Source organism: Coffea arabica, chromosome 2e (assembly GCF_036785885.1).
Source record: "Coffea arabica cultivar ET-39 chromosome 2e, Coffea Arabica ET-39 HiFi, whole genome shotgun sequence".
Classification (NCBI taxonomy): domain Eukaryota; kingdom Viridiplantae; phylum Streptophyta; class Magnoliopsida; order Gentianales; family Rubiaceae; genus Coffea; species Coffea arabica.
In genome coordinates, this window is record NC_092313.1 from 68377612 (window position 1) to 68403837 (window position 26226).

The window sequence follows — 26226 nt, forward strand, 5'->3', positions numbered from 1 at the left end:
TAGTAGTTGTTAAATAATAAAAAAAAAACCTCCAATAGAGATCCAACAGGACAAGCATCATGCCGCAAGCGCGTACCCAATTTCACATGGTTTATGAAGCTGCCTAAGTTGTAAAATTTTTCTCCAGCACCAGCAAGCGGCATTTGGAATTTTAACTGCCCACTTTGATCAGTTCATTATGAATCAGGTGGTATCCAAGGAATCCTTGTTTTAACAAAGTGACGATTGATTAAACCTCGAAGAAAGAGGTTTCAAATATAAGATAACTAGTGTTGTATTTATATTAATCTTTCCGTGCTACAATAATCTGAGATCTAGATAATATCGATTCACGTAAACAAATATATAGATTATTGATCCCTGAAAGCGAATTTGCAAAAGGATAATCCGAAATACACACAGTGGAAGATATACAGTAGGTAACTGGGAGGGATCGTGCTGCAGTAATGACAAGTCACCTCACGGAATACTAAAATAATGTTAGTTACCAGTAGTTGTCTAAGTTATTCACCTTTAGCGACAATTTTGGTCCTTTAGCATCTTTTCTGATTCCATTAAAATAATGATTATAAATTTTGCGTATTTTTTTTAACTAAAATGGTAAGTTTGTTCACTAAACTAGAAACTTTAATCATTCATCAAATTTACCAATTTATTTGTAAAACTTACCATTTTTTAACAAAAGCTTACCATTTTTTGAATTAAACTTACTAATTATAATTATTGTAACTTTCTTAAGTAAAATGGTAAGTTTGTGAAAGAAAGTAGTAAGTTTGGACAATTCACCAATTTACCATTTTATTTGTAAAACTTACCGTTATGTCAATTAAACTTACTAATTATAATTGTTGTAACTTAAGTAAAATGATAAGTTTGTGAAATAAAGTAGTAAGTTTGTATAATTCACCAATTTACCATTTTATTTGTAAAACCTACCATTTTTCAACAAAAAACTTACCATTATTTGAATTAAACTTACTAATTATAATTGTTGTAACTTAAGTAAAATGGTAAGTTGTGAAATAAAGTAGTAAGTTTGTACAATTCACCAATTTACCATTTTATTTGTAAAACTTACCATTTTTCAACAAAAACTTACCATTATTTGAATTAAACTTACTAATTATAATTGTTGTAACTTAAGTAAAATGATAAGTTTGTGAAATAAAGTAGTAAGTTTGTATAATTCACCAATTTACCATTTTATTTGTTAAACCTACCATTTTTCAACAAAAAACTTACCATTATTTGAATTAAACTTACTAATTGTAATTGTTGTAACTTTCTTCAGTAAAATGGTAAGTTTGAACAATTCACCAATTTATCATTTTATTCGTAAAACTTACCATTTTTCAACAAAAACTTACTATGATTTGAATTAAACTTATTAATTATAAAGTAGTAAGCTTCGTTGGAGAAGTAGTAACGTTCCATATTTAAAGAGTAAACTTCATATCACACTTATAATTTACCAACTTTATTACCAAAGTTACCATATTACTACCTGATGTTACTTTGAATATTAGAAATCTGAATGAACAATAGTGTAATTGTCACTAAAGATACCAATCTTGGATGTGAGAACCACTATTAACCAATTGTACTAATATTTTAATGTAAAATATTCACAAGTTACGGTAACGATCGGCACTGGTGCGTTATCCGGACAAATTACTCTTTAAAAAAAATAGTACAAAATGAATAACTCAATGTTAATTTATCATTTTCATGCGAGGACAAAAGTACATCTGCAAACCTAGCTAATCCGAATATTTCCGGCTTGGTTTACATGTAATAATGCAGTAATTATTTGGAATGAATACGACATAGGAGGACCAAGAAGCTAGCAGAAGATCGCATCAGGGAGGACAGCGACTAATTAATGCAGCTTGAGTCGATCCAAGAGGGGCTTCTCGTGAAGTCTGGTCACACGTTGTACATTCACGTATTCCATGTACTTCATCGGACCATATGCTGCCGGAGCTTCACGCAGCAGCGGCGCGGCTGGGGTGACAATTGTATCAGGTGACGGACCATTCGGCACCACTAAGGTAATTCTAGTCTTTTCGTTGTTCACAACCGCTCTGTGCCACACACTCTTGTGCTTCCCGTTGCTCAATATCTAGTAAATTAAGTTCATGCATCCTTAGTTTTTTCATATATTAGGGTAATTTTCAGTCAATCTTAATCAAACAGCCCAGAAAAATATCAACCCTGCTCAGTAAAACTTGAATAGCATACCTCGAGCTGATCGGCAGCGTTGACGAAAATGGAGTTGGGAAGGGCATTAACGTGGAACCACTGGCCTTTGTGTTGTATCTCAAGGCCTCCAACTCCATTTTGCAGAAGAAAGGTCAAAAGGCCATGATCTGTGTGAGGTGGTATGCCTATTGCCAATTCAGGTTGAGGACAGGGTGGATAGTAATTTGCAGCGAAGATTTGGGTGCCATGATCCAAGTCCATGGCTTTCTGGATCTTGTCTTTTTCCATGCCCAAGCTTTTTGATACTCCTTGGAGTAATTTGCTAGCCAAATCTCTGGTTCTTTGTGAATACTCCGATATAAGATCCCTAGAATATAATCAGGGTCAAAGAGAAAGCGATTGGAACCTTTCATAAGAAAAGAAAGGAAAATGTAAGGCTTAGATCACTTGGTATATACTCCTATTGTTTTTAACGAAGCATGGGGAAACAAAAATTTATACCATATTACATTGTGTTGCAAGTGATTTACATTCAGTTGAATTGAACAAAACTAATTTGGGGAACCATCTGTGCCCCAAGTGATTGGAACCTTTCGTAAAATAGATTCACACACATTATTAATTTATTACTAAAGATAAAAGCTCATGTAAAATTTCTTTTTAATTCTTTGTGAATGTCTTAAGAGAATTAGGGGCAAGAACAGTGGTTGCAGGTAACAACCGTCTCTGAAGGTTAAGGACTAAGATTCAGTAAAAGAAAAAAAAAAGAAAATGTAAAATTTAGATCATTTGGTATACATTATTCTCAACGTTGTGTGTGAAATTCACTAAAATTTATACTGTATTTACATTGCGTCGCAAATGATTTACATTCAGTTGAATTGAACAAAACTATTTCGGGAACCGTCCGTGCCCCAAGTTTATCTGAAGAATATGGTTCAATGGAATAAACAAAGCATTCATGTTTTTATACTATTCAAAAACCTGATTTATAACTGATCATCTAGAAGATTGGTATTGCTTTAGTGTTTAAATATTGGCTTATGATCTAATTATTGCATTTTAAGAAATTTACAATGCTTGTTGCCTTCAAAGTATATTTGGAAGTCAAATACGTGGCCTTGTAATAACAAACTTCCTTCCTATCCTACCAAATTTTTTTACCTTTGTGGCAGAACAAGAAAAGAATTGCAAAATATTGGTGACAATATTGGAAAGGGAGAAAATATTATCGCTACCTGAACTCTTGGGGTTTATCAGGACAGTAGAGCTCTGGATGCACAAAGAACCTTAGATAATCTCTCCAGAAGAGGACTGTTTGGTTGGATTTATCGTGGATTGTGCTGCCAGACCTGACCGTGACAGGATACAGGGGATTTGTGGTTTCAAACTTAAGCTTCGCCTCCTCCGGCATATCGAAAAACTCATTACACACGTTAAACAATGCGTACGTTGATTAGGTTTTCCGGTATGCCATGGTTTACCGCCTGCATGCATACATTCGCTATCATCCGATCACATGCATATACTACTGGAGAAGTGATACACTAAGTGATTAATTAGTACCAAGTGAAAAACACGGTGTCTGTATACTTAAATTTTTTCAGATAATATTTCCCTTGTATTATAAACACATTTTCCAACCCACTTTTTTATATTCTCAACTACATTTTTATCTCATATACATCATATCACAAAAAAAAGTGATACAATAATTATTCTAAATAATATTTCAAATAATACTCTATCCAAACAATTAGTTGCATTAGTCAATACAGATCCTTGTTGGGGTTTTTACATATATTTTGCTCTTAGAAAAGGTTTAAGGTGAAGAAGAATACCGAGTGTGGTTAAATAGGTAAACATTATTTTACTTGCTTCATAAATTCATTTTCTAATCATCTTTGTATATTTTTATGATATTTTTATCTCACATACATCACATCACAAAAAAACTTATAGTAATTATTCTAATTCAAAGGGTGTACAGTAATGCACTCCTTTGATCTAGACGTGGAATCCTCTCTTTCTAGTCCTCCGTTCACCAAATTGCATCCTGGTGAGGAGGATCGACAAGAACATTGAGGATTGAACCCGCTCTCATTCTAAAGCGAAGAATAAAACAAAAGAAACTCTTATACTTAACTAGTTTGCATTGGTTAGATTGTATAGATTCAATTCTCGAGTAGAATAGCATGTTTGCTAACTCTACCAGTTCATCAAGAAAGGACAAAAGAAAAGTGTACCATGAAGAAGCCCCATTCCTCACAGGCTTTTCCAAGGTCGTCGATGACTTTGGCACGTTCATCAGGATTGGATGAGCTGAGCAAGGAAAAATCAATGACAGGAAGTGCAACTTCAGGGCCTGCTACAATGGATTTTTAGCTATCTTTGAAGTGTGCATAATCAGAAGGGAGGGATTTGAGGTCTTGTGATTGGACAAGTGCTTTAACGCTTGTCATTTGGATGAATTTGCAAGTAAATACTATATTGCTCAAAGTTAAACTCTAAAGCTGAGAAGCCCTAAACTAAGCAAACTAAGCAGTGGAATGAATGGTGCTGGTAAAAAACATGGGCTGTGTCTCAATTTATATAGAGAGGCAAACAAACAAAACTCAGGTCTCAAAATTGGACAAAAATATTCAAAAGGGTTTGAAGCAAAATCGTTTAAACAATTTGTTTCTCCCCACTGCCAACCAATCTTAGCATCAAGGACGAGACTGCTTTCATTTCTTTCTTGATTAATTAGTTTATTTATGCTAATAGGGAACACTAGAATTGACTTTTCCTTCCTAAAGCAGATAAGAGAGTATCAGATGGCTATCTTTTTCTGTTGACTAAAATCACAACAATCTTTTTCGAGATTAATATTTAGCAAAAGATTTTGTGTCGTTAGTTGCCACATTTGGAATTTTAGATACGAAAGTGCATTATAATACTAACTTCACTTTTACGTGGCTTTACTAAATAGTCCCACCAATTATTTTTCTTTTTCGATAGGTTGTAGGCTGGCATGAGAATATAGTAGAACAAACATATGTGCTAATAATCAAGTGAGAATTGTATGTGCTATTTTATTGATAGAAGTGGAAGCCATGTAAGGAACGTTTTCTTTTAATCTTTTCTACACTGTCAGCGGTGGATGAATAATAATTATGTAAAATTTAAAGTTCAAATTCAACTTTTACACACATATTATAAATTCAATGATGATAATATATGCACTATCAGTTTATATAAGGTATACTCTTTAAAAAAAAGGGGCAGATCAAAACATTTTTTAAGGTACACATGACTCCTGATAACGAATATTTTTAGGTTATTTTGGATATAACGCCAAATGACAAGATGTTCAAGGAGCATTCATTTCTTCACTGAATCATTACCATTTGTCACATTGTAGCGTACATCTGCTCATATATCAAATCTACGTGCTTATATTTCAAGTGGCCTAGCTATTTGGATCAGGGCTTCTACTGTTACTAATAGTGATAGTGTCGTACAAAATAGATACAAACTCAATAAATATATAATTCCGCCTGGATTAATTATTTTTAGAGGTATTTTTAAAATATTTTACTATAATAATATATATGAAAAATATTTTATTGTAAATATTTTTTATGATATTTTTGAAAATGTTTTGGAATATATATTTAAATATTTTTAAAATTAAATTTTTGTGATACCTTTTAAAAATTACTATCACCGCCCATCACCTTTTCCCTTCTTCTCCTCCCTCCTCCCCCTCCCTCTTCCTCCTCCCTTCTCTTTCTTCCTCCTCCTCCGCTCCTCCGTCTCTTTCCTCCTCCCTTCCTCCCTTCCCTTCCCCTCCCTTTCCCTTGAAAGGAGAGCGGTGGGGTGTGGAGATAAGGGAGGAGGGGAGAAGGAAGAGGGAGGAAAAGGAAAGAGAAGGAAAAAGGAGGAGGTAGAGGAAGGGAGAGGAAAAAGGAGAAAGAGAGGATGATGGCGGTGGGGGTAGGGATGGTGATGATAGGTGGTGATAATAGATGGAAGAAAAAAATAGAGTAGATTTTATTTTTTATTTCTTTATATATTTGAAATTATTTTTGATATACTATATGGGTGTGGTGTTTTTGGAATTATTCTTATTTGTATATTATTATAATATTATATATAATAAAATTTGTTTTTAAAAAAATGAGAAATCCAAACAGAGCCAACACTAAAACAACAAGAGTGTAGACACTAACACAACAAGATAAAATATAACAATTTTTTTTATACACTGAAATTTGCACTGTGCATTCAATCTCCTCTATCCAATTTCACAACTCCTCATCTACCACCGTCAGCTATTCTCTGAAGTCACTACTGTGGCTACAGAGGATGTGGATCCCAAATTCCCAATTAATTGAACCTCATCGCGCGTGACATAACAACACCTTTTGTTTTAAAATTAATAACACAATAAACAGTCAATTCAAGTTTTATCCAGCTAGCTTAGGTCAAAAAGATTGATACGAATATTCTGTCTCACTCTCTACTCCACTATTTATCCCACTTTTGATGATTATATCATCATATCTTCTTTATAAATGTCATATTTTAATTCTATTTTTTTTCTTTTAAGTTCCGAAAACTATTAATAGGATAATACATGACATTCAACAAATTAGAAAGTCAAAATTCACAGGAAAATAAATTTTTTTGTAAATTTTCTACTATAGTTTTTATTTTTCTATTATATATTATCTTTTTAAACTGTTGTATTTTATTTTATTTTTACTTTGTTAAGAGTTATTTGAATTTAAGTAAACAAAAAAGAATAAAAAATATAGTGTTCATGAATAAAAAAAATATAGTGGTGAAATAGGGAATGAGATAGAAGACGGAAAAAATACCATAATTTTAAGTCAGCAACAATGTACGATGTGGCAATTTGGGACTTAGGATAGGAATGATTGTCAGATCAACCGTCCCTGAACGATATAACACTATCTTTATAAATTACAACTTCTTGTACATCATTATATATAATGAAGGTGTAATATTTTGTCTGTGAATCTCGTATATAATAGTTACTTATGTGTTATAAAGTTTTATAAGTAATTCATGTAGAGTTACAAACTCTTTAAAAAAAGTTACATCCCAAGTCCGGTAATTTGACTGACTGCTGCAGCCTGCAAAGTCGTGACTTCCTAGATGAATCAGAATTTCCTCCGCAGAAAAAGGGTGCCGTTTGTGCCTTAAGAAAATTAACGGCATTCTATATATAATATAATAATCACCATTGTTGAAGAAGTGTCACCGGTCCAAGCCCGCGTGAATTATGAGAGACATGCCAGAGAACTAGTTACCACATGTGTTTTTTTTTTTTTTGGTTATAAATCACAAGTATATGCATATATTTATGATTTGCAACTAATTCTATTCAAATAGAATCAAGTTCCTTACCATGAAAAAACTTTCTCAATATTATTCCTTTCATTTTTATGGATTTCAAACCCAAAACCTCGTGGTAAAAGATAGAAACCCATTTCACCGGCGCCAACATCCTTTGGTGTTAGCCCATGGTTTTGACTTTTACAGTCGGCTGACTCAATTGGTGTTAGCATAAGGTTTTAACTTTTAGACTTAGTTGGTAGCTGATGCTACCGGATAGATTTATTTGAACTTGGAAATCTTACATGAATAATTTGGAAATGATAAGTCAATCCTTAAGACGAATTGTTAGAAATTTATGACTATAGAGCAATATTTCGTTTGATTAAATATTTTGATATCGCCAATTTATAAACTATCCACATAAATAGATTTAAGAACATACAAAAGCAAAAAAAATTGTATCGGATTGTAAATTTAGCACTCACCGCCAATTTTTTTTTATTTTTATTTTTTGTCTATATTCACCATCTACATCTACTCTTACTCCTATTCTAATCTATACTAAAGGAGTGACCCAACAGGATCACAAAAAATCGATGAAAACTGAACCACCATCAAATCATATGAGTATAAGAGACACCCATAAGAGAATTTAAGAGAAACCACGTTAAGTTGCAACTTTTGTTGATGGGAAACAAGGTTTGAATCCTTGAACTCCCACCTCACAAAGACATCTGATAGCCAACAACTTACCACCGCCAATTCCTCTGATCAATTTTAGTTCAATTGATTTCCATCATGTCTTTAGAGATGGTAATGTCCCTGCTGACACTTCAGCAAAATCAGGAATTCAAACTACCACTATTATTTTGATGGAGAAAGCTCCAGACTTTGTAATGCCAGCCAATTTTGGCTGATACATCAGCTTATTAATAAAATGTTTTATTAGTTTAAACCCAAAAAAAAAAAAAATCTTAGCCACTAGAAAAAGGGCACTAAGTTGTGAGTCTAATCTAATTATATATTTCTACCTGTATTATCAAGTCTTACCAAATTGTCAATCTATTCTAAATATACTATATTAGTAGAATTTTTCCTACCAAGTGTGGGTGCTAGTTATAATTTGAACAGTACAGCATAATATTTGAGTAACCTATAACTTGAGACTGGCAAGATAGATTCATGTTAGAGGTCATACATCAAGATACTACTGTTCTCAAAAGATCATTCATATGCAAAAACAAAGTTCATACCTTTGGTATTTCAATCCCATTAACAAACCGTCCGGAAACTATGAAGTGTAAAACAGTTAAAAGATGAAAGATGTGAATATTCATGCAATACCTCTCTATCTTGTTCAACAAAAAATTTAAATTTCAAATTCAAATTTTACATAATTATCATTCATCCAATACTGACAGTGTGTGTAAGGAAGATGAATCCCAAAATAAATTCATAGAATACCATTTCAGCTTCCAATTTGGAAAAGCAAGAATTTGAGAAGAAATCACCAGAAACTGATGATAAATTAGCCCTTTAATCCCCTCATCATCCATCCTTCTCGCCTCTCAAAACCAAACGACAAGGCTGGATTTTCTTCTCAAGTTCAGCAGACGGTTGGCACTGCACCACATCATCCACTGTGGTTTCACTGCTTATTCAGACAAATTACTCTTATCTATCACCTCCACATTAGTTGCTACATATGACTGCTCTCTTTTTAAATCTTGGAAAGAATGTGTAACGAGTAAAAACTCCTAATAGCAGTTCCCTGTAATATAGAGTAGACACTAAGCCATGGTACCGAAACTACTAGTAGCCCCTTCCACTCTATATATTCTGAAAAAGCACATTTAAGTTGGCCATGCAGAAAATAGACCATTCACATACAGGAGGCCAAACAAAGTAATCTGCACCAAGTTGGACATAAATCTTCTAGAAATCTACCTTCAATGAGTATTAGAATGCCTTCCCATTAGTGTGATGAAGCGTCTGAGAGAAGTCAATCCATCCATAGACAAGATACAATCCCATCAGAGGGAAAGAATGACTGTTAATTATCAAAGAGGTTATGGCGAACAGATAAGGTTTCCATAACTAGATATATCAGAAAGGACGCATACAACCAAAAAAATCAAGTTGTCATAGAGTCATAATAACAAGTATAAGAAGCAGAGGCACCTAGTCAAGAATTCATGAAGTATCTCCTCGTAAAACTGAGCAGCTGTCACACAACTAGGAACACTAACTAGAGTATTGCCTACCGGAAATTGGAGAACAACTGCAGTATTGGGAGAGCGAGTTCTATCTTCCTTTGGTCATTCTAGTATCTTCATTCCAAGCCACCAGTAGAAGTGACGCGCGTTGCATGGGAATGCTCATGTGCTATGAATACCTTTATCCAATTGCTCAACCCATTTCATTCTTTTTACCTTAAAGTGAGCTATCAAAGCTGCAACAGGGACAACGAGTCCCATGTAGCATAGCGACTTAGATTACACCATGACAGATAGGTTAAAAAGGGTAAAAACCCAAATGACCTTGAATTTAGATTGTTCTCCAGGAGTAAAGGTCATCCAGGACGCATAAGAGCTAAGAATAGTTAGCAGGCCACCTCATCCAGAAATTCAAGGGATTACTAACGCAATTTTGATTTCTTTTGTGAAAATGACTTTCTTGTTGAATAAGGAAAAATTATCTCATATAAATTGTGGAGGAAGCCTTTATCATAAATGTTATTTTGAACAACCTCCACCTCTTCTAGACGAGATCTCCTGAATATGGCCTTCAATTTGCTCTGCGGAAGCTTCTTATCAAGGCTCAGTTCAACTAAACTTTCTTTAAGGGCTGCCTCACTTGCCTTTGCCTCAAGCAGCTTCCTCTGCCAGCTTAAATACTCTTTCCACTTAAATGTCTGCAATTCATATTGACCAGCAAAAGAATACAAGTTTTACAATCTATGCAGCAGCAATATCACATCAGGAGCTACCAAGACAGATAATATTGTACCCGTCTCTAACAGAAAAGCTAAAACTTTGAGGTTGTTTAGCAGCAACAAACTGTATTCCCTGTTTGGACGTCTCATTTCTATGGTTAAAACATTTAATTTTATTTCTCTTGCATGAAAACTGTTTTAACTAATTAATATCGTTCAGGGGCTACACTTAGCAATGCCTAAATTAACTTGTATAACAATGTCAAACTGTGGGCCAAATGAACAAAACAAAATTGTAAGTATATAACCCCAATGAAAAGAAGCCAGACCTCATTTGTTGTGGTGTTTGTGATGCATAATTTAGCATGGTATCCAAAGAAACCAGATAGTAGTAGAGAAACAATGGCTAGAAACGCCATGATAAGTATTTGTGTATTGTAGGAGCTGAGCAACCACTGCATGAAGACAATAAAGAAACACCATCTTAGAGCATTTTAGTGAGAAGAAATGCTTGCTTAAACACAAATCATATACCAGAAAAGGTAGTAAAAGAAGATGAAATACATTAAAGACCGTGAGAACAACAACCAAGCAAAAATCACAAGACTGATTTCAGAAACACAGTATTTTCTTAACTAGTGCCACAGAAAGGAAAGCAAGACCACACCTAATAGCAAAACCTGAAATGCAACTAAACAGCAGGGATAACACAATTATATTTTCACTCAATCACCAGCCAATCAGAATCAGCTCAAACTTTAAAACTTATAAGAACAAAGTTTGCAGAACCAGTTTTAAAGCAAATGCAAAGGTGAACCACTCTAAAAAAGCATAAAGCCACACATGAATTTGTTGTTTTATCTTTTTTAGTTGAACCAAGATGAGATAAGAAACCACCCACTGTGTGTGTGTGCGCGCATGCATGCGCAAAAAGATACCCCTTTCTAATAGAAGCAAGTAAATTTAAGAATATCTAGAGCCAAGAACACATGGCTTTTGCAGCAAGGAATTAAGATTGCTAGTAAATCAGATTTAAAAGAAAACAATTAACACTCCTTGGTAAAAGTCCAAACACTACTAGAAGTCCTATTTCCTATATCAATACATTCAGTTATTGAGTTCATAACCATATCATCCAGCCAAAAATCCAGAATAGTGAAAGGCATTTCTCGTCTTACACACACTAGCAGGAGATAAACAATTTTATTCATTATTCTGCATCTCTTTCACACAATAGCTTTAAACAAAGATCAATTTCAGACCTCTATCACTAAGTTTCCAAAGATGAGCATGAATTATCTGGCTATGAAAGAGGAAAGCCAAATTGAGAGGTTCTGTATTTGGCCTTACCTTAAAGTTCGTAGACTAAATTATGTATCCAAATTCGATGAAATTGAAATACAAACCAACTCTTGCTTGATCCAACTTAAAACATCCAGAACTATAAATAATTGATATTTTCACAAACTTATAACACATCAAGCATCCTTTGAGTCAAATGTAATCCACCAAAATATCTTTCTCAAAGAAAAGCTTCTGCTCATTCATTTTTTGAAGCTACAACTTCTCCATAAAAGTTCTAACTTTGAGAGCCTTTTACCTTTTTGTACCCCACTTATTATCTCAAAAAAAGCATTTAAATTGTAGTTCTTAAATGAAAATCATGAATCCCACATGCTCAATCCACCAGAACTAAATGGGGCTAGTTCAGAGGTCAAGTCAATTACAGATGGACTCATCATTCCTGAAAATCTATCGTTCTGCTCTCATAAAAAAACCATCTTCATTGCCTTTTCGCTTAGCTTTCTCAGAATCTAGACAAACAGAGGAAGAATACTACACCAACAACCACAATTTCAGAACAGAATTGTTGCAAGCATTCTTGTTACAGCATTGCATAACCTATCCCCATGTCTCCAACTACTTCTTCATTCCATTGGTAAAGTTACAAGAACAGAATCTGTTATTTTGAAACCAAAATGGTCAACTAAGATCAACACCACCAGATTATTTCATTCTTTTAGACCATTAACAGGTACATGGCAACCATATGCACAACTCAAATGTTGCCATCAACTTATATTATTTAACAAAATGATCAGAAATAGGATTCGTTTCAGCTTTTTCTGGTAACATTAGATACATGCTACATGTTCATTAAGTTATCGTCAAGAAAACCATTTGCTAGACTTATGTGATGTCTCACTGCGTAAGCATGAAAAATTAAATGAACAGGGCCAAACCTATAAATCCAGCAAAACTGGCAAGTATTGAGATTTAGATTAATCAGAGAGGAGAAAAATTAGTAAAGTAATCTGTATAAGGAGCTTACCTGTACCACATGTGGAGCCAAGCTTCTGAATGAATTTGCAATCCCATAATACACTACAGCAAGAAAAGACAGATTACATTTGTTGTACTTTGATATGCAAATCAACACAATGAGAAACAGAATGGAAACACATCCAGTTAACCTGTCAATATATGTATCACTTGTAGTTCTTTCAGCCGACCAGCAAGAAGAAACAAAATTGCAATCACTCCATAAACACAAAGAAGAAAGTGCCTGCAAAAGCTCTGAATGAACATTACAAAAGAATTTACTGAAGAAAAGCATTACCTACAATCCATTGAAAACCATATGGGAACCCCTATCTTGTATGCATTACCATATAGTCCAACTTTCATATCTTCCCAGAATTCATTTTACAAATAATTAAATATTCCTAATCGACACAGGGAACAAACCCAAATTAGATTTTTTTGACAACAAACCGGTCCGGAGAAGAATGAGGAAAGCTACTGACTGTGTGATAGGTTCTTTATGAGAATATTTTTACTCACCAAAGAAGAAAAGCCATGAAATATCTGGTGTTCTTCTCGCCAATGCAATTGTTCTGCAGTAGTAGGAAATATAGCATAAAACTTCGACAATAAATGTAATTGAGTAATTATGAGGAAAGCCCACAGTTCATTTATTACAAGGAAAAGAAAGAAGTTATGATTAACAAACCATCCATCCACAATGATGGTCAAATCGAGCAACACAACGATTGCACACACTGCAATGCTTGGACCTTGCAGGTCTGAAAAAGGAAGAATTTATCCAATCAGTTTGATAATAAAAAAAGACTCAAAGCTCCAACAACCAAACGAAGATATAACCTTGGAATCTTGCAAGTTGAACAATCTTTCTCAAAAAATATAATGTTGTCATAGGGATAGGCAGCAAGATACTGAGATACATTCTCAATATTCACAGTTCCTGGATCAGAAAAGCTTGTCACAAGAAAAAGTAGGATACCCACGGCTACAGCCAAAATGCTTGTGTATCTGCAATAACATGTATATTACAAGTTATGCACCTAGTTTATGTCATAAATTAAGGACAACAATGAGGTTTACTACCTACCTGTGGACTTCACCAAGGTAATATCCTGGAATATAGCTGAAAGATGACTTCACAAGGATGTAAGACGTACCTCCGATTATTCCAAGATATATTATCTGCACAACAGAAAAGATGCTAACTATATTTCTTTGATGTAAAGATGAGACCGTTTTCACAATTAAACTAAGTTATTATCGTAGAATACTGTAAAGAATACATCTTTATAGCTTCACCATCACATTTTTTACGTAACATGGACTATCAACTGACCTTTATACCAGTCAATATCATCACTTTAGTTTTCATTTAGTACCCAAAAAAAAAACCCAAAATTCTTCTACAAAATCCAAAAATAATATAAATACACAATCAAATACCAAGAATGTAATAAATAAATAAATAACCATAATCCGGCATTGTAAACCACTGCAAACTGCAAAGCATGGTAGTCCCCAGAGCTACAATCACTAGTGCAGTATCTACCTACCTCAGATTTTACTAGGGTATTGACTGAACTATCATCTTAATCTACTTCCAATTGCATTCAAGAAAAAGAAAAACAAAAAGGGTTCTTCAAGTCTGGAGAAACAGGTCAAAAAAACCTGTAAAATTGGGTTAGGGCGATCACAACAATAGTATTCCAGTGATGCCAGCGCTCCAGTTCCTTTAGGCCCAAACACAAGCACGACAAACCGCCTGTGTAACATTGAACTGTTAATTAAAGCATCACAGTCTATTGAAACCCACAAAGATAGAATTTGGTAAAAACAACGCCCCCCAAGAAAAGAAAAGAAAAGAAAAATGGGTACCTGAAATAATCATAAGCTCCAAAGGTAAGAAAAATATGGATACGTTGAATGAAGGTGCCCTGAAAAATTGGCCAATTGCCGCAGAGGAAGGATACAATCACCAGCAGTGTGACCAGACCGTGGCACACCAGAAGCCACTGTACTTCCATCAGGAATGGCTCAATGATTAAAGCCAGAGGGAAAAGAGAATACTGGTTCAGAACCCATTTAATGGCGTATGCAGCAATAAAAAGTTCTTCGTTGTGGAAAAATATCTAGCGGAAGTTGCAAATATTCTTATTTTGTTTGTCTTACTTGCACTGGAATAATGGGTTTGAGGTCACAAGGTTTGATTGGAAAAAGTAAATCCATTTGAATTTTGACCCCTTTTGGGCCTGCGAGGTTATTTTGGTCCAAAAAAAAAAAAACTTTTGGATGTTAAAAGCAATTTTGAAGTATTTGATTAATATCATTTCATAAAATTAAGTGTAAAATTTTTTGTGTTAAAAGTACTTTTATCAAAAGGTTAAATTTGATACTTTTAGAATAGTTTTGTATTTTAAAAAATAAAATATTATATTTAATTATTTTATCTTATATTATAAACTAAATATAGAGATAAATACATTTAAAAAATTTAAAATTGCACTTTATCCAATATAATAAGTACTATTAAATTATGTATTCAAACAACATATTTAAAAGTATTTGAACACTTAATAAGTGATTCTATTAGATAAAGTACTTTTCAACAACAATCCAAAACAGGTCCAGAGATGAACAATAAAAAAATTAGTGTATCTTATCTATTTTATTTAACTAGCAAAGATGAATGGCAAAAAATTAGCATATCTTGTTTTTTTGGGTTTTTTTTTTTTTTTTTTTTTTTTTTTGTCGACGGAGTGGGTGTCCGGGTCAAGTCCGTAAAGGCGGCCCGACTAATCCCACTCTGGCCCGGTCCAGCGCCCCAACCAGACCTAGCACGTTAGATGCACGGAGAAGCCAATGTTGCTGCGGAGGTTCGACCCCAGGACCTGACGGTCCCGAGGAAGAGGCGCCAACCACCAGCCCATTCACGTGGGGGCTGTTTTTTGGGTTTCACCTTGGCCTTTTTCTTTCCCTTTTGCATACTAAGTTACTGTGGGTCTGTGTCAATAATTATCTGCAACAGTGAATTTGAATCTGATAAGTGAAGTATAATAAAAGTGTCAAGTGCTTGGCACCAATTACAATAATAGTATTAGTATTTGTGATTTAGGTCTGGTTTGGCATTACGGTGACTTATAAAAAAACACTTATGATTTAGGCTGATTTGGCGTTACATTACCAAACCCCCACCCCCCCAGCACTCAAAAGGGTTTTTTTTTTTTTTTTTGTGTAAACACACTACAGTTTCAAACGGGATGTTAGTAGTTTATAATATTAACTTCTACCCTTTAGTTAATCACAAAACAAGAACACTTGTGGAGACTTATGTACAAAATATACAGTTTATTACATAAACCTAACAGTATAGTTTGCACACAAGTTAATACAAATGGTTTACTGATTAATCATCTCACAAATGACAAAAACCATCAAAGAGGCTTCTTTATCCACTTCTAAACATAAATAAATAAATTAGTAAGTACACTATGCCTAATTTCATAGGAGATCTCTCTCTCTCTCTCTCTCTCTCGTGCAAGTTTCAAAATTTTCTCTCTTTTGAAAACTGTGCCTTGTCTCCTTGCTTCAGGAGTTTGAAGCTCCTATGTGAAAATCAAACAAACTTCCAAAGCAATAAACAACTCTAAAACCCAAACATATCCAAATTAAATACATTGAAGTACGATAGTCCTAACTCAATAAATAGCGCTCTTAAAGGCAAAGACAAAGATTCTACCAACTCCAGTCCTGATTGGCGGAAAGAGGGTGTAATAAACCAGCTAAGTATTCCTCCATTTTTGCTCCACTTTATCTTGACTTCAGCCTGGACAAGTATTTCGAAGCATATCACCTAACAGATCTAGTCTTGAATTTGTAGTACTCATTTTAGCTAAATTTTTCTAACTTTTTCAGATAAAAAAAAAAAAGTAGTATGAATATCTAAGAAAGTGAGAAAGAAGTTAGCATCAGTTTTTCAGGAAACTAAAGAGGTCAAAATATCTCAGGGAGGAGGAAAGGAAGATAGGCATATCAAATTACTGGTAATGGTGAATATTTCTTAGCCATTAAGGGAAGGTGAAATGGATAAATTTTAAGTATGAGAGATGTCTTGACTTCTGTTATAAATGTGGAAGAATAAGACATAGTGAAAGAACTACAAGGAAATAGTGCTAGTGAAAAAAAAAGTCAACTGGAAAACCAATTCGGTCCATGGTTAGAGCAGGCAGTGGTAAAGAATCACTCCAAAAGAATTGAGAGAACAAGGTATCTCACATGTTTCCCCAAACAAACAAAGATGAGGATTCAAAGATGGGGAATTGATTCAAAAATCAAGCGGAAAGGAGCTGACAAAGGTAGGACAAACTAGCAAAAACGAGATAGAAACAGAGCTCCAAAAAGATGTTCCTCAAGCATACATGAAGAAATGTCAAGATGGACAAAGGAAAAACAAATGACGAAGAGGCCAATATGTACAGACTAGACCAAAGAGGAAAAGATGAACAAAGAACAAATGCTATGGGAAAGCAATGTTTAGAGGAGTTCAAGAATGCATAAAAAGGAATTTGAAACAAAAAAGCAAGGTAATAGAGGGTGAGGAAATGCAAGTGGATGGAAAGTTGGAGGCCCAAGGGGCGAAGAGTAATCAAAAACCCACAAGAAGGACCAGAAAGCAATTGAAATCACCAACCATCATTAAACAACCATTGAGAGAAATACAGAACAGTGTGAATACTTGGAAAACTTAGGCAAAGGGAAGTTCCAGTTAGTGGATGAAGATATGGTTGATGCAAAGGTGGTAGACATGATAGATAAAAAGGTCAGAGTGGAGACAGTTCAAGAAAACTATACAATTGTAGGAGAGGGGATGGAGACAAGCATAGGCTGGTCTCCAAAGAACAAATGAGGTTATTTGTGTGGAATTGTCAAGGAGTAGGGAGCCCCTTGACAATTCCTCAGTTGAAGGAGGCTTGCAACCTCCTCTCCCCAAATCTGATTTTTTCTGTGAGACTGAAAATAGACAACCTTTTTATGAAAAAAAGTAAAAAGATAGCCTATACTAGATGGATGATTGCAGTGGACTTTAATGACATCACTTCAAATGAGGAAGAATGGGGTGGAAGAAGAAGGGAAGAAGGAAGTTTTAGAGAGTTTAATGGTTTCATAGAAAGGAATGAGCTCATTGATCTAGGCTTTGATGGTAATCCCTGGACCTGGAGTAATCATTGGTCTACTGAAGGAGAGATCAAACAAAGGTTGGATAGAGCTTTTGGAAACAGTGCCCGGAGCCAAATGTTTGATAGAGCTAGAGTGAAGCATATAGAGAATCTTGGCTTAGATCATAGTATGATTTTTCTGGACTCCACTCCCCAACCTAAAAAGAGGAAAAAAAGAATTCTGTTTGACAAAAGATGGTTAAAAAAGGAAGGCATTGAGCAGGTAATCAAAAGTGCTTGGAAAGAAGATCAGGAGGGGTCAAACATGTACAGAGTAACAAGAAAAGTAGCAAATTGCAAAGTGGCTCTTCTAAAGTGGCAAAATAATTTCCAAGAAAATGCTAGGCAAAGGATAGAAAGAATCAAAAAATAGCTAGAGGACATCAAAAAGTTTGATTGCCAGGAAAAAAAAGATAGGATATAGGAACTGAAAATTCAATTAAAAGAAGCTTACATGAGGAACAACTTTTCTATTTCCAGAAATCAAGGATCCAATGGTTGAAGAAGGGTGATAAGAACACACACTTCTTCCATTCCAATGTAAAGGATAGAAAAAGGAGAAATAAACTGCAGAGAATCCAAAGGGAGGACAAATCATGGGCTAACACAAATAAGGAAATAGGTGAGAATGTGGGAAACTACTTCAAAACTCTGTTCAGCAGTAAGGGAGTGGGTCACTTGGATGTGATTCTTGAAAGAATACCACATACCATCACAAACCAGATAAACACTAACCTCACCAAACATATAGATGAGAAAGAAATCAAAGAAGCATTGATGGAATGACAAATCACCTGGCCTTGATGGGATGACACCAATGTTTTTTCAAAATTTTTGGCACATTGTTAAAACTAAAATCATCAAAGCCATTATAAGCTTCTTTCACTCTGGTATCATGTTGAGAGTTGTCAATCACACCATTATCACCTTGATCCCTACGATAGAAAGCCCCATAAGGGTCAAACAGTTTCAGCCAATAAGCCTTTGCAATGTTTTCTACAAGATTATTTCTAAAATACTTGCAAACAGACTCAAAATGTCTTAGATAATTGCATTCACAAAAATCAGGCAGCCTTTGCACCTGAAAAACAAATTTTGGATAATGTTATTTTGTCTCATAAGTACATGCACTATCTCAAAAACAAAAGGCAAGGATCTCGAGGTTTCATGGTTTTGAAACTAGATATGTCAAAGGCTTATGACAGGGTGGAATGGAGTTTCTTGGAAGCAATCATGGCAAAGATGGGTTTTTGTGATAAATGGATTAACTGGATTACGGCTTGCATCTCAACAACTTCTTAAGGTACGTTTGATAAAATTGAAATTTGAAAATTGTAATCTGAAATTTGAGTTCATTAAGATATTGATTGTTAAGTACTAAATCTGATATATTTAAATGTATATCACATTAACTGATAAGTGAATAACTCATCACTTATTTTATAGAGCAAGTTTTGGCTAAAAAATTCAGTACTACATAATTAATTCAGATGTTCAATATTTGGTTAGTAAACGAGTTTAAACATGTTAAGATCTGAATTCATTAAATTTAAGTACTCAATTGTGATATCAAATAAGGCCTTACTCTTTTAACATAAATGGAGAACCAAAAGGATGCGTCATTCCCACTGGGGGTTTCAGGCAAGATGAACCATTATCACCTTACTTATTCCTCCTAGTCTTTGAAGGCTACTCAAATCTATTGGCTCAAGCAAAGAAGAACAAACAACTGATTGGAATGAAATTAAGCAGGAATGGACCCTCAATCATCATCTTTTCTTTGCTAATCACTCACTGATTTTTTTTTTGCAAGTTAGAGACCAACCAAGCAAAAGAAGTAATGAGAATTTTGAAGATGTATGAACAAGGCTCAGGTCATATGATCAATTTGGACAAATCATTAGTGATCTTCAGCAAGAACATGGATAAGGAAAAGCAAAGAGAAATCTGCAGAGGATTGGGCAACATACAAGTGGTGAAGCACGGGAAGTAATTAGGATTGCCCGTAGTAATTACAAGAACTAAGGAACAGGTGTCTGGGTTCATCAAAGAGAACTACTAGAGAACTGTGAACAGTTGGAGGAATAAAAATGCTAAGTGAAGTAGGAAAAGAGATCCTCTTAAAAGCTATCACTATGGCAATGCCAATGTACGCAATGTCAAATTTCAAGTTTCCAGTAAAATTGTGCAAAGAAATAAATGGAATGATGAATTTTTGGTGAAGGGAAGAGAATGGAAAAGGAAAAACTCATTGGTGCTCCTGGAAAAAGCTCACAGTTGTGAAGGATAATGGTGGACTAGAATTCAGAGATCTTCGAAAATTCAGTAAGGCACTGCTTGGTAAATAGGTATGGAGGTTACTTACATGCCCAAATTTTCTGGTAACTAAATTCATGAAAACAAAGTACCATCCCAAGGATTCAATACTAAATTGCAAGGTGAAGAATAATGCACCTTGGATATGGCAAAGTATAATGGGAGCAAGAGAAGAGGTAAATAAGGGTGTTAGAAAGAAAAATGAAAATGGGAGAAGCACAAGAATCTGGGATGATGCATGGATACAGGATTGAAGGGGTGGAAAATTAACTTCACCGAAGGCTCATGATTACAAGTTTGACAAAGTGGAAGAACTGATCTCAAACTTTAGATGTCATACAACACTCATTTTTAGGACTGTAAAATACTTTAAATACCTATAAGCCTAGCAGGAAGGCCAAACATTTACTTTTGGAGTCACAGCAGCACAAGACAGTATATAGTTAGAACTGCATATGAAGCAATGACAATCGAGGAAAAACAACAGCAAAAAAAGGCCAACAATGAGGGAGAGACAAGCCTTACGAGAGAGAAAGAACGGGCATGGAAACAGTTATGAAAAATGAAAATCAAGCACAAACAGAAATTGTTCATCTGAAAATGCCTAAATCAAGCACTGCCAGTTAGAGAAACAATTTTCAAAAGGACTGGAAAAGGAGAACTAATTTACAAGAACTGTGGTGAGGAAGCTAAGACATTGGAACACCTTTTCTTTCATTGTAGAAAAGCAACAGATATATGGAAAATGGTCGCCCTCCAATGGGATGGATTATATGAACATATAGGAAACTTCAACAGCTAGTGGATAAGACTGCTAGAAGCAAGGAGAAGGAAGAATGGCAAGAAACACATTGCTTTGACAGTGGACATACCGTGGTAGATATGGAAGGTAAGAAATGAAAGGAAGTTCAAAGACAAAGATAGACACCCTATGCAAATAATACGAAAAGCAGTGAATGACTGAGAGGAGTATAGACAAGCTCAATATAGATGAGCATTTCAGAAACTGAAGTAGCCAATGAACAAGAGCAAAGGTATGCAGAAGAAGAAGTACACTGAAAATATGCGTGGAAGTAGAACAACACAAGAAAGGTCAAAACATGGGGATTGGGATATCTACTGAAAACGACCAAAACCAGTTGCAGGCAGCATGGAAACTAAGGGAAAGAAGAACTGGTTCTATGATTCTAGACAACCTTTAGGCCATTAAATTGGCCCTGAGGGACAAGGATGGTAGAGTGTTAAAGTCCACATATCCTGTCTTCAAATCCTAAACCTAATAAAAAAAAAACCATCCTCATGCAACATCAAAATTGCTGCACACCTGGAGGACATCAAGAACTTCAGCTCAATATTTAGGAATTACTCATTTGATCGTCCAAATGTTGAACAGAATAGACTAAGTAAAAGATTGAGCAAACTTGCTCAAAACATAGCTTTTGATAAGGAATTCTTAGATCCTCAGTGTCTTAGTACACTTTTGTATAGCTCATTTTGAGCTCTTGCTCATTAAGTGTATTATACTTTTGTCATTAATAATATCCACTATCGTTTCAGGAAAAAAGAAAGTACACTATGCCTAATCCTAGACCTTTAGGTGACTGATTTACTTCATGGACATATCAATGGGAAAGCAACAGAAAAAGGGCGACCTCAAAACACAAAATTGGTCCTTGTCATAAAAATTTCAAGAACAGTTTGTACAAAGGGGAAGGAAAAATTACAAGTTTAGGGAGATTGATTGAAGGGGCGGTCAGATTATTGACATAAACTAGATATCGTCATCATCTATGGTCTCTTCTATGATGTTAATGCAACCTCCTACGGATTTTCCCTCAGACATAGCCTGTGCGAGTTTTGATCTTGCGTCTTCATGGCGACGCAGAATTAGGACAGTATTTAGTACAGCCCATCTGACTTGAGAGTCAGCTTTCTTCTGTGTAAATCCCAAGCTTTTCAATAGCAAGTCCAACTGCAAAAAGAATGATCTCATCAACCATGTAACTGAATCATCATTAATCTTAGAATTAGTTCCAAAGACCAACAGCAAGACCAGACTTCAGCTAAAAAGAACTGTCAGTTTTTCAGGATTTGATCCAATGTTATGCAAATGTCAGGCATTACATTTTGCTTACAATCCATGGGAGGGAACGAGAATGTTAACATCCTTGTTCTAATTCCTTTTTCCTCGCAATGATAGAAATATCAAGAGATGATTGTCTCTATGCTTTCTACCTTTAGCACAAGAAGAGATGCAAAGTCTTATAAAAACTGAGGGGCTTCCTTTACCGCTTACAAAGTAAACATAGCCTTAATGTTGACACAGGGATATCAATAGGAATCCTCATCCTGACTTACTGGTTAAGCTTTAATGTTGAAATAGGGATATCAATAGGAATCCTCATCCTGACTTACTGGTTAATACATCAATCACGAAGTGATAAACAAGTCAAACAGGTGACTACGAGTACCAACTCATTCAACACTGTATTAAAACCATAAACCCGCGCCTCAAGCATTTATCTTGATGTTGCTGATATTAATCAGACAATTGAATTCAGAGATACTAGTTAAGTTGACATGCTCAAAATTCAAAGCCAAAAGAACAGCCTCATTAAGTGAGATATTCACTAATGGCCCTTGTTTTTATTTTTAAAAAAAAAGACTAAAAGAGACTTATTTCAATTTGTAAATACAGCATGATGAGAGAATGCATACCTGTGATTTAATTACCTGAATTGAAAAGGAAAGGAACAAAAGGTTTGAAAATGAATTCTCCCGTTGACATGCACCAAGAAAGCTCTATAGGTTATTAGATTAAATCAAAAATATACCACAGAGATCATCACTATGAAAAGCAAAATATTACGACTCATCTCGAAGAAGTGCATTCATAATGACAGTGGGGAAATAGTTCTAATGATTCAGTGCATTAACTTAATTGCTTGGAAGTGACCAAGTCCTTGACATTCACCGTCATGTTACTGAAAATTATGACATAGCATGAGGTTATATCATTCCTATTAGCCTTTTGCCACATCTACACTTTTCAAAAGGAAAGGTAATTATTGCATGAAGTCAATAATATGTTCTTCCACAAAAATTCTGACTTAAAAGCTGCCTACAATGTTCTCTTACTTTATCTTCATTTTTCTGGAAAGTTAATCAATTTACAGCAATAGTCAGCTCCCTACAGCTTGTATTTAAGTGTAATATTTAGTGGGAAAACTGAAGAAGCAGATTAATAAAGCAAACCTTGTCAATATCAGCAAGACCTCCCTCAGCATAACCAAAGAGAAGATATTCTGTTGCAACACCAGCAAGGGCAATACATGAAAACCTGTTCAGCATCTGAGAACAGCATGACATGAGAAACGTTATGCCTGGAGGATGTCATTTGAAATTCTATGTGTCATATCAGCTAAGGGGGCTTACCGTGGCTGATAATTTTCCTGAATTTACCTGTATGAGAAAGTAATGGAGCTCGTGTTAAACTGTTCAAAACAAGCATGCAAAAGCCAAAAAGGTATTTCATTACAATTTAGCAGATAATATACAATTACTTCCGGAACACAATTACTCTATAAGAATTTAACCTGTAGAGTACAACTCTACTGGAAATCCAAGATATACAATTTCAGTTCTATGTCCAGGAGTGCATCTTCTGAGATCTATGACCAGATTAGGAGAAAACTTACTTCTTCATTAAACTCGAAATCCACAAATGCAGTTCCTGCTTGAACATTGAGTGATCCTTCCTTATTCAAAGCATCCAAGCTGGTCAGTGTGTACCCCCTTGGGAGAATTCCTAGCAGGTAGGCAGTCAAGAAATGCCCAGCTTCATGCTATATCACATTTCGGCAACAAGCTACTTGTTACAAGATCAATTACGGAGACACAACAAAGGAAAAAATAAAGAAAGATATTCCTAAAGATAAATAATGATTTTTAACGGCAACTGGAATACAAATGCTAGGTGGTCGAATAAAGAAGTAAAGAATCTCTATGCCTGAATGTTTCTTGACAATAACGATTGCTAGACAAATTAAAAAACAAAAACAAGAATGTTTCTTGACAATAATGATGGCCAGACAAATCAAAAAAAAAAAAAACAAAAACAAGTTTCTTGTGTGTGTGTGTGTGTGTGTGTGTGTGTGTGAGAGAGAGAGAGAGAGAGAGAGCTCTCACTTGAATAACCCTGCTATGATACTTTTGGCTGAAGGTGTGACCAATGGTATCAAGAAGCAAGCCACTGACTCCTCCATTGAATGAGACCTGAGTATATTTAATTTCAAAGTAAAAAGATGTATGATAGCAAAGTCAAGTTCAGTAGTTTCAATCAGCATTTCACCAATGTTCGAAATAACTTGTTAAGCTTCAAGAGAATATTTGGATGTGGTGAGCTATCATAGCCTTAATTTCACTGAATGTTACTGCTAGACAGTAGGCACGATACAAACAGATGATCTTATAAAAAGGGAATTTCTTAATCCCATTTTACCCCTGCATCAGGATTTCTATTCATGGGAAAGCATATGCTTTTAGCATCAAAAACTGGATCAAAGTCAAATTTGTGGCTCCAATTATATAGTTTCACACAACTTGGAAAGGCAGAGGATTAGCATCATTCATATGTTTCATTTCATGCAAAAGAAAAATGAATCCATTTAACTGTTCATTACATCAAAGGGAACAAAGCTGGTGACATTTGATTTATGATATACCTAAACTTGCTCAGCCTAGTAATGTACAAATAAAAGGAAAGGGAGAAAGATAAAGAAGTATTGACCCTAGTAGTTACACATGCAGATAGAAGCAACAGTAATGTCTCAAGGCCAGGAAGCAATCTATTGAATATCATGCACAAGACGCAAAATCCTTTGATAGTACAGAACAGGTGGCTCAAACAACTTAACTAGTTTTCTCAGAACTTACACCATCTAGTGTCCAGAAAAACAACAATCCTAGTGAGAAAAATAGGAGTTGTTGTGGGCTTAAATCAAACACGTTCCATGCTGCAACTCCTCCTAAAAGAGCAGCAACCTGCAGATTCCTTTCTATAGAGCCTAGCGTTGCATCCACTGGTGAAAGTAGGGATGCAGTTTCAATCCCATTCAACTTTAGCTCATCCAAGGTATAGAGCCTCTGAGGTACCTGCACAAAATCTACTCAAGGACTTCAGACACATTGCCAAATATCCATCAACGTTACACAACTTTGAGTACATACAAATATATACGAGATAGCCCTACTTAAAATCAAGCAAACCAAGTATATACAAGAAAAAGAACAATCATCATTACTATGAAAATGTAGCAATGATGTAATCCGACGCACAAAGAATGTCCATTCCAACATTACCACAAGTTAACCTTAAAAGTTCATCAACCAATGCACCAAAAATGCAAGAGAAAGCTCCTTTTCCTCTGGGAAAAGAGCGATAAGTCAAGCAGTGACTCTCCAGACAAACCACAAACAATCTATAGTCATCCAAAATCAAGTGTCTAAGAATTCAACTAACTAGCCAGTCAAATTAAACACAGTTTAAATTCAAACAAAAGAAAACGAAGATAGTATTGAGTTTGAGCAATTAAACCTGCCGGGCAGCATCGAAACACCGGAGACCACCAGGTTTGCCTTGTAAATTCTTGACCAAGGACAATGCAGCCCTCTCATCCCCCTTGCTTAGCTCCTCATCCACTTGCTCCAGTACTTGCCACCTTAATCTTACTGCACCACCTGTATCCTCAGATAAGCAATTCACTGTCCTAGAATTCTGCAATCCAAACCTGGAATATGAACAGGAATAGTGAAAGGATAACATCCCTCTATGCCCACCATTGCCATATACCACACTAGCCATCCAAACAACTGAAAATTTCACCT

General features: G+C 35.1%; 3 protein-coding genes across 8 annotated transcripts; all 3 read right to left on the reverse strand.

The window, feature by feature from the left end:
• Nucleotides 1–1879: 1879 nt before the first annotated feature.
• LOC113729376 (2-oxoglutarate-dependent dioxygenase 19-like) lies at nucleotides 1880–3616 on the reverse strand. Its single transcript, XM_027253680.1, has 3 exons — nucleotides 3441–3616; nucleotides 2242–2569; nucleotides 1880–2122 (listed from the first exon to the last, which is right to left on the reverse strand). Exons 1-3 carry the CDS (start codon nucleotides 3614–3616, stop codon nucleotides 1880–1882), a joined length of 747 nt encoding a protein of 248 aa, XP_027109481.1.
• A 5252-nt stretch (nucleotides 3617–8868) lies between these two features.
• On the reverse strand, nucleotides 8869–14987 carry LOC113732759 (probable protein S-acyltransferase 17). Of its 3 annotated transcripts, XR_011840899.1 has the most exons (11): nucleotides 14687–14987; nucleotides 14480–14573; nucleotides 13899–13993; nucleotides 13652–13819; nucleotides 13500–13572; nucleotides 13331–13383; nucleotides 12961–13052; nucleotides 12819–12871; nucleotides 10816–10941; nucleotides 9499–9601; nucleotides 8869–9322 (listed from the first exon to the last, which is right to left on the reverse strand). XR_011840899.1 is itself a non-coding variant. In XM_072080770.1 (10 exons), exons 1-10 carry the CDS (start codon nucleotides 14833–14835, stop codon nucleotides 9554–9556), a joined length of 951 nt encoding a protein of 316 aa, XP_071936871.1. In that variant the 5' UTR covers nucleotides 14836–14987; the 3' UTR covers nucleotides 8869–9553. The 3 variants fall into 3 exon arrangements, 2 of the variants coding, with proteins under 2 accessions (XP_071936871.1, XP_071936870.1); XM_072080770.1 differs by having other exon boundaries at nucleotides 8869–9601; XM_072080769.1 differs by lacking the exons at nucleotides 8869–9322; nucleotides 9499–9601 and adding an exon at nucleotides 9621–10465 and having other exon boundaries at nucleotides 14687–14985.
• Nucleotides 14988–21996: 7009 nt separating this feature from the next.
• LOC113732738 (uncharacterized) lies at nucleotides 21997–26203 on the reverse strand. Of its 4 annotated transcripts, none has more exons than XM_072080773.1 (8): nucleotides 25937–26203; nucleotides 25276–25494; nucleotides 24529–24615; nucleotides 24039–24185; nucleotides 23776–23802; nucleotides 23596–23691; nucleotides 23059–23073; nucleotides 21997–22312 (listed from the first exon to the last, which is right to left on the reverse strand). In XM_072080773.1, exons 1-8 carry the CDS (start codon nucleotides 26201–26203, stop codon nucleotides 22112–22114), a joined length of 1059 nt encoding a protein of 352 aa, XP_071936874.1. In that variant the 3' UTR covers nucleotides 21997–22111. The 4 variants fall into 4 exon arrangements, with proteins under 4 accessions (XP_071936874.1, XP_071936873.1, XP_071936872.1 ...); XM_072080772.1 differs by lacking the exon at nucleotides 23059–23073 and adding an exon at nucleotides 23074–23142; XM_072080771.1 differs by having other exon boundaries at nucleotides 23059–23142.
• Between the last annotated feature and the right edge of the window lie 23 nt (nucleotides 26204–26226).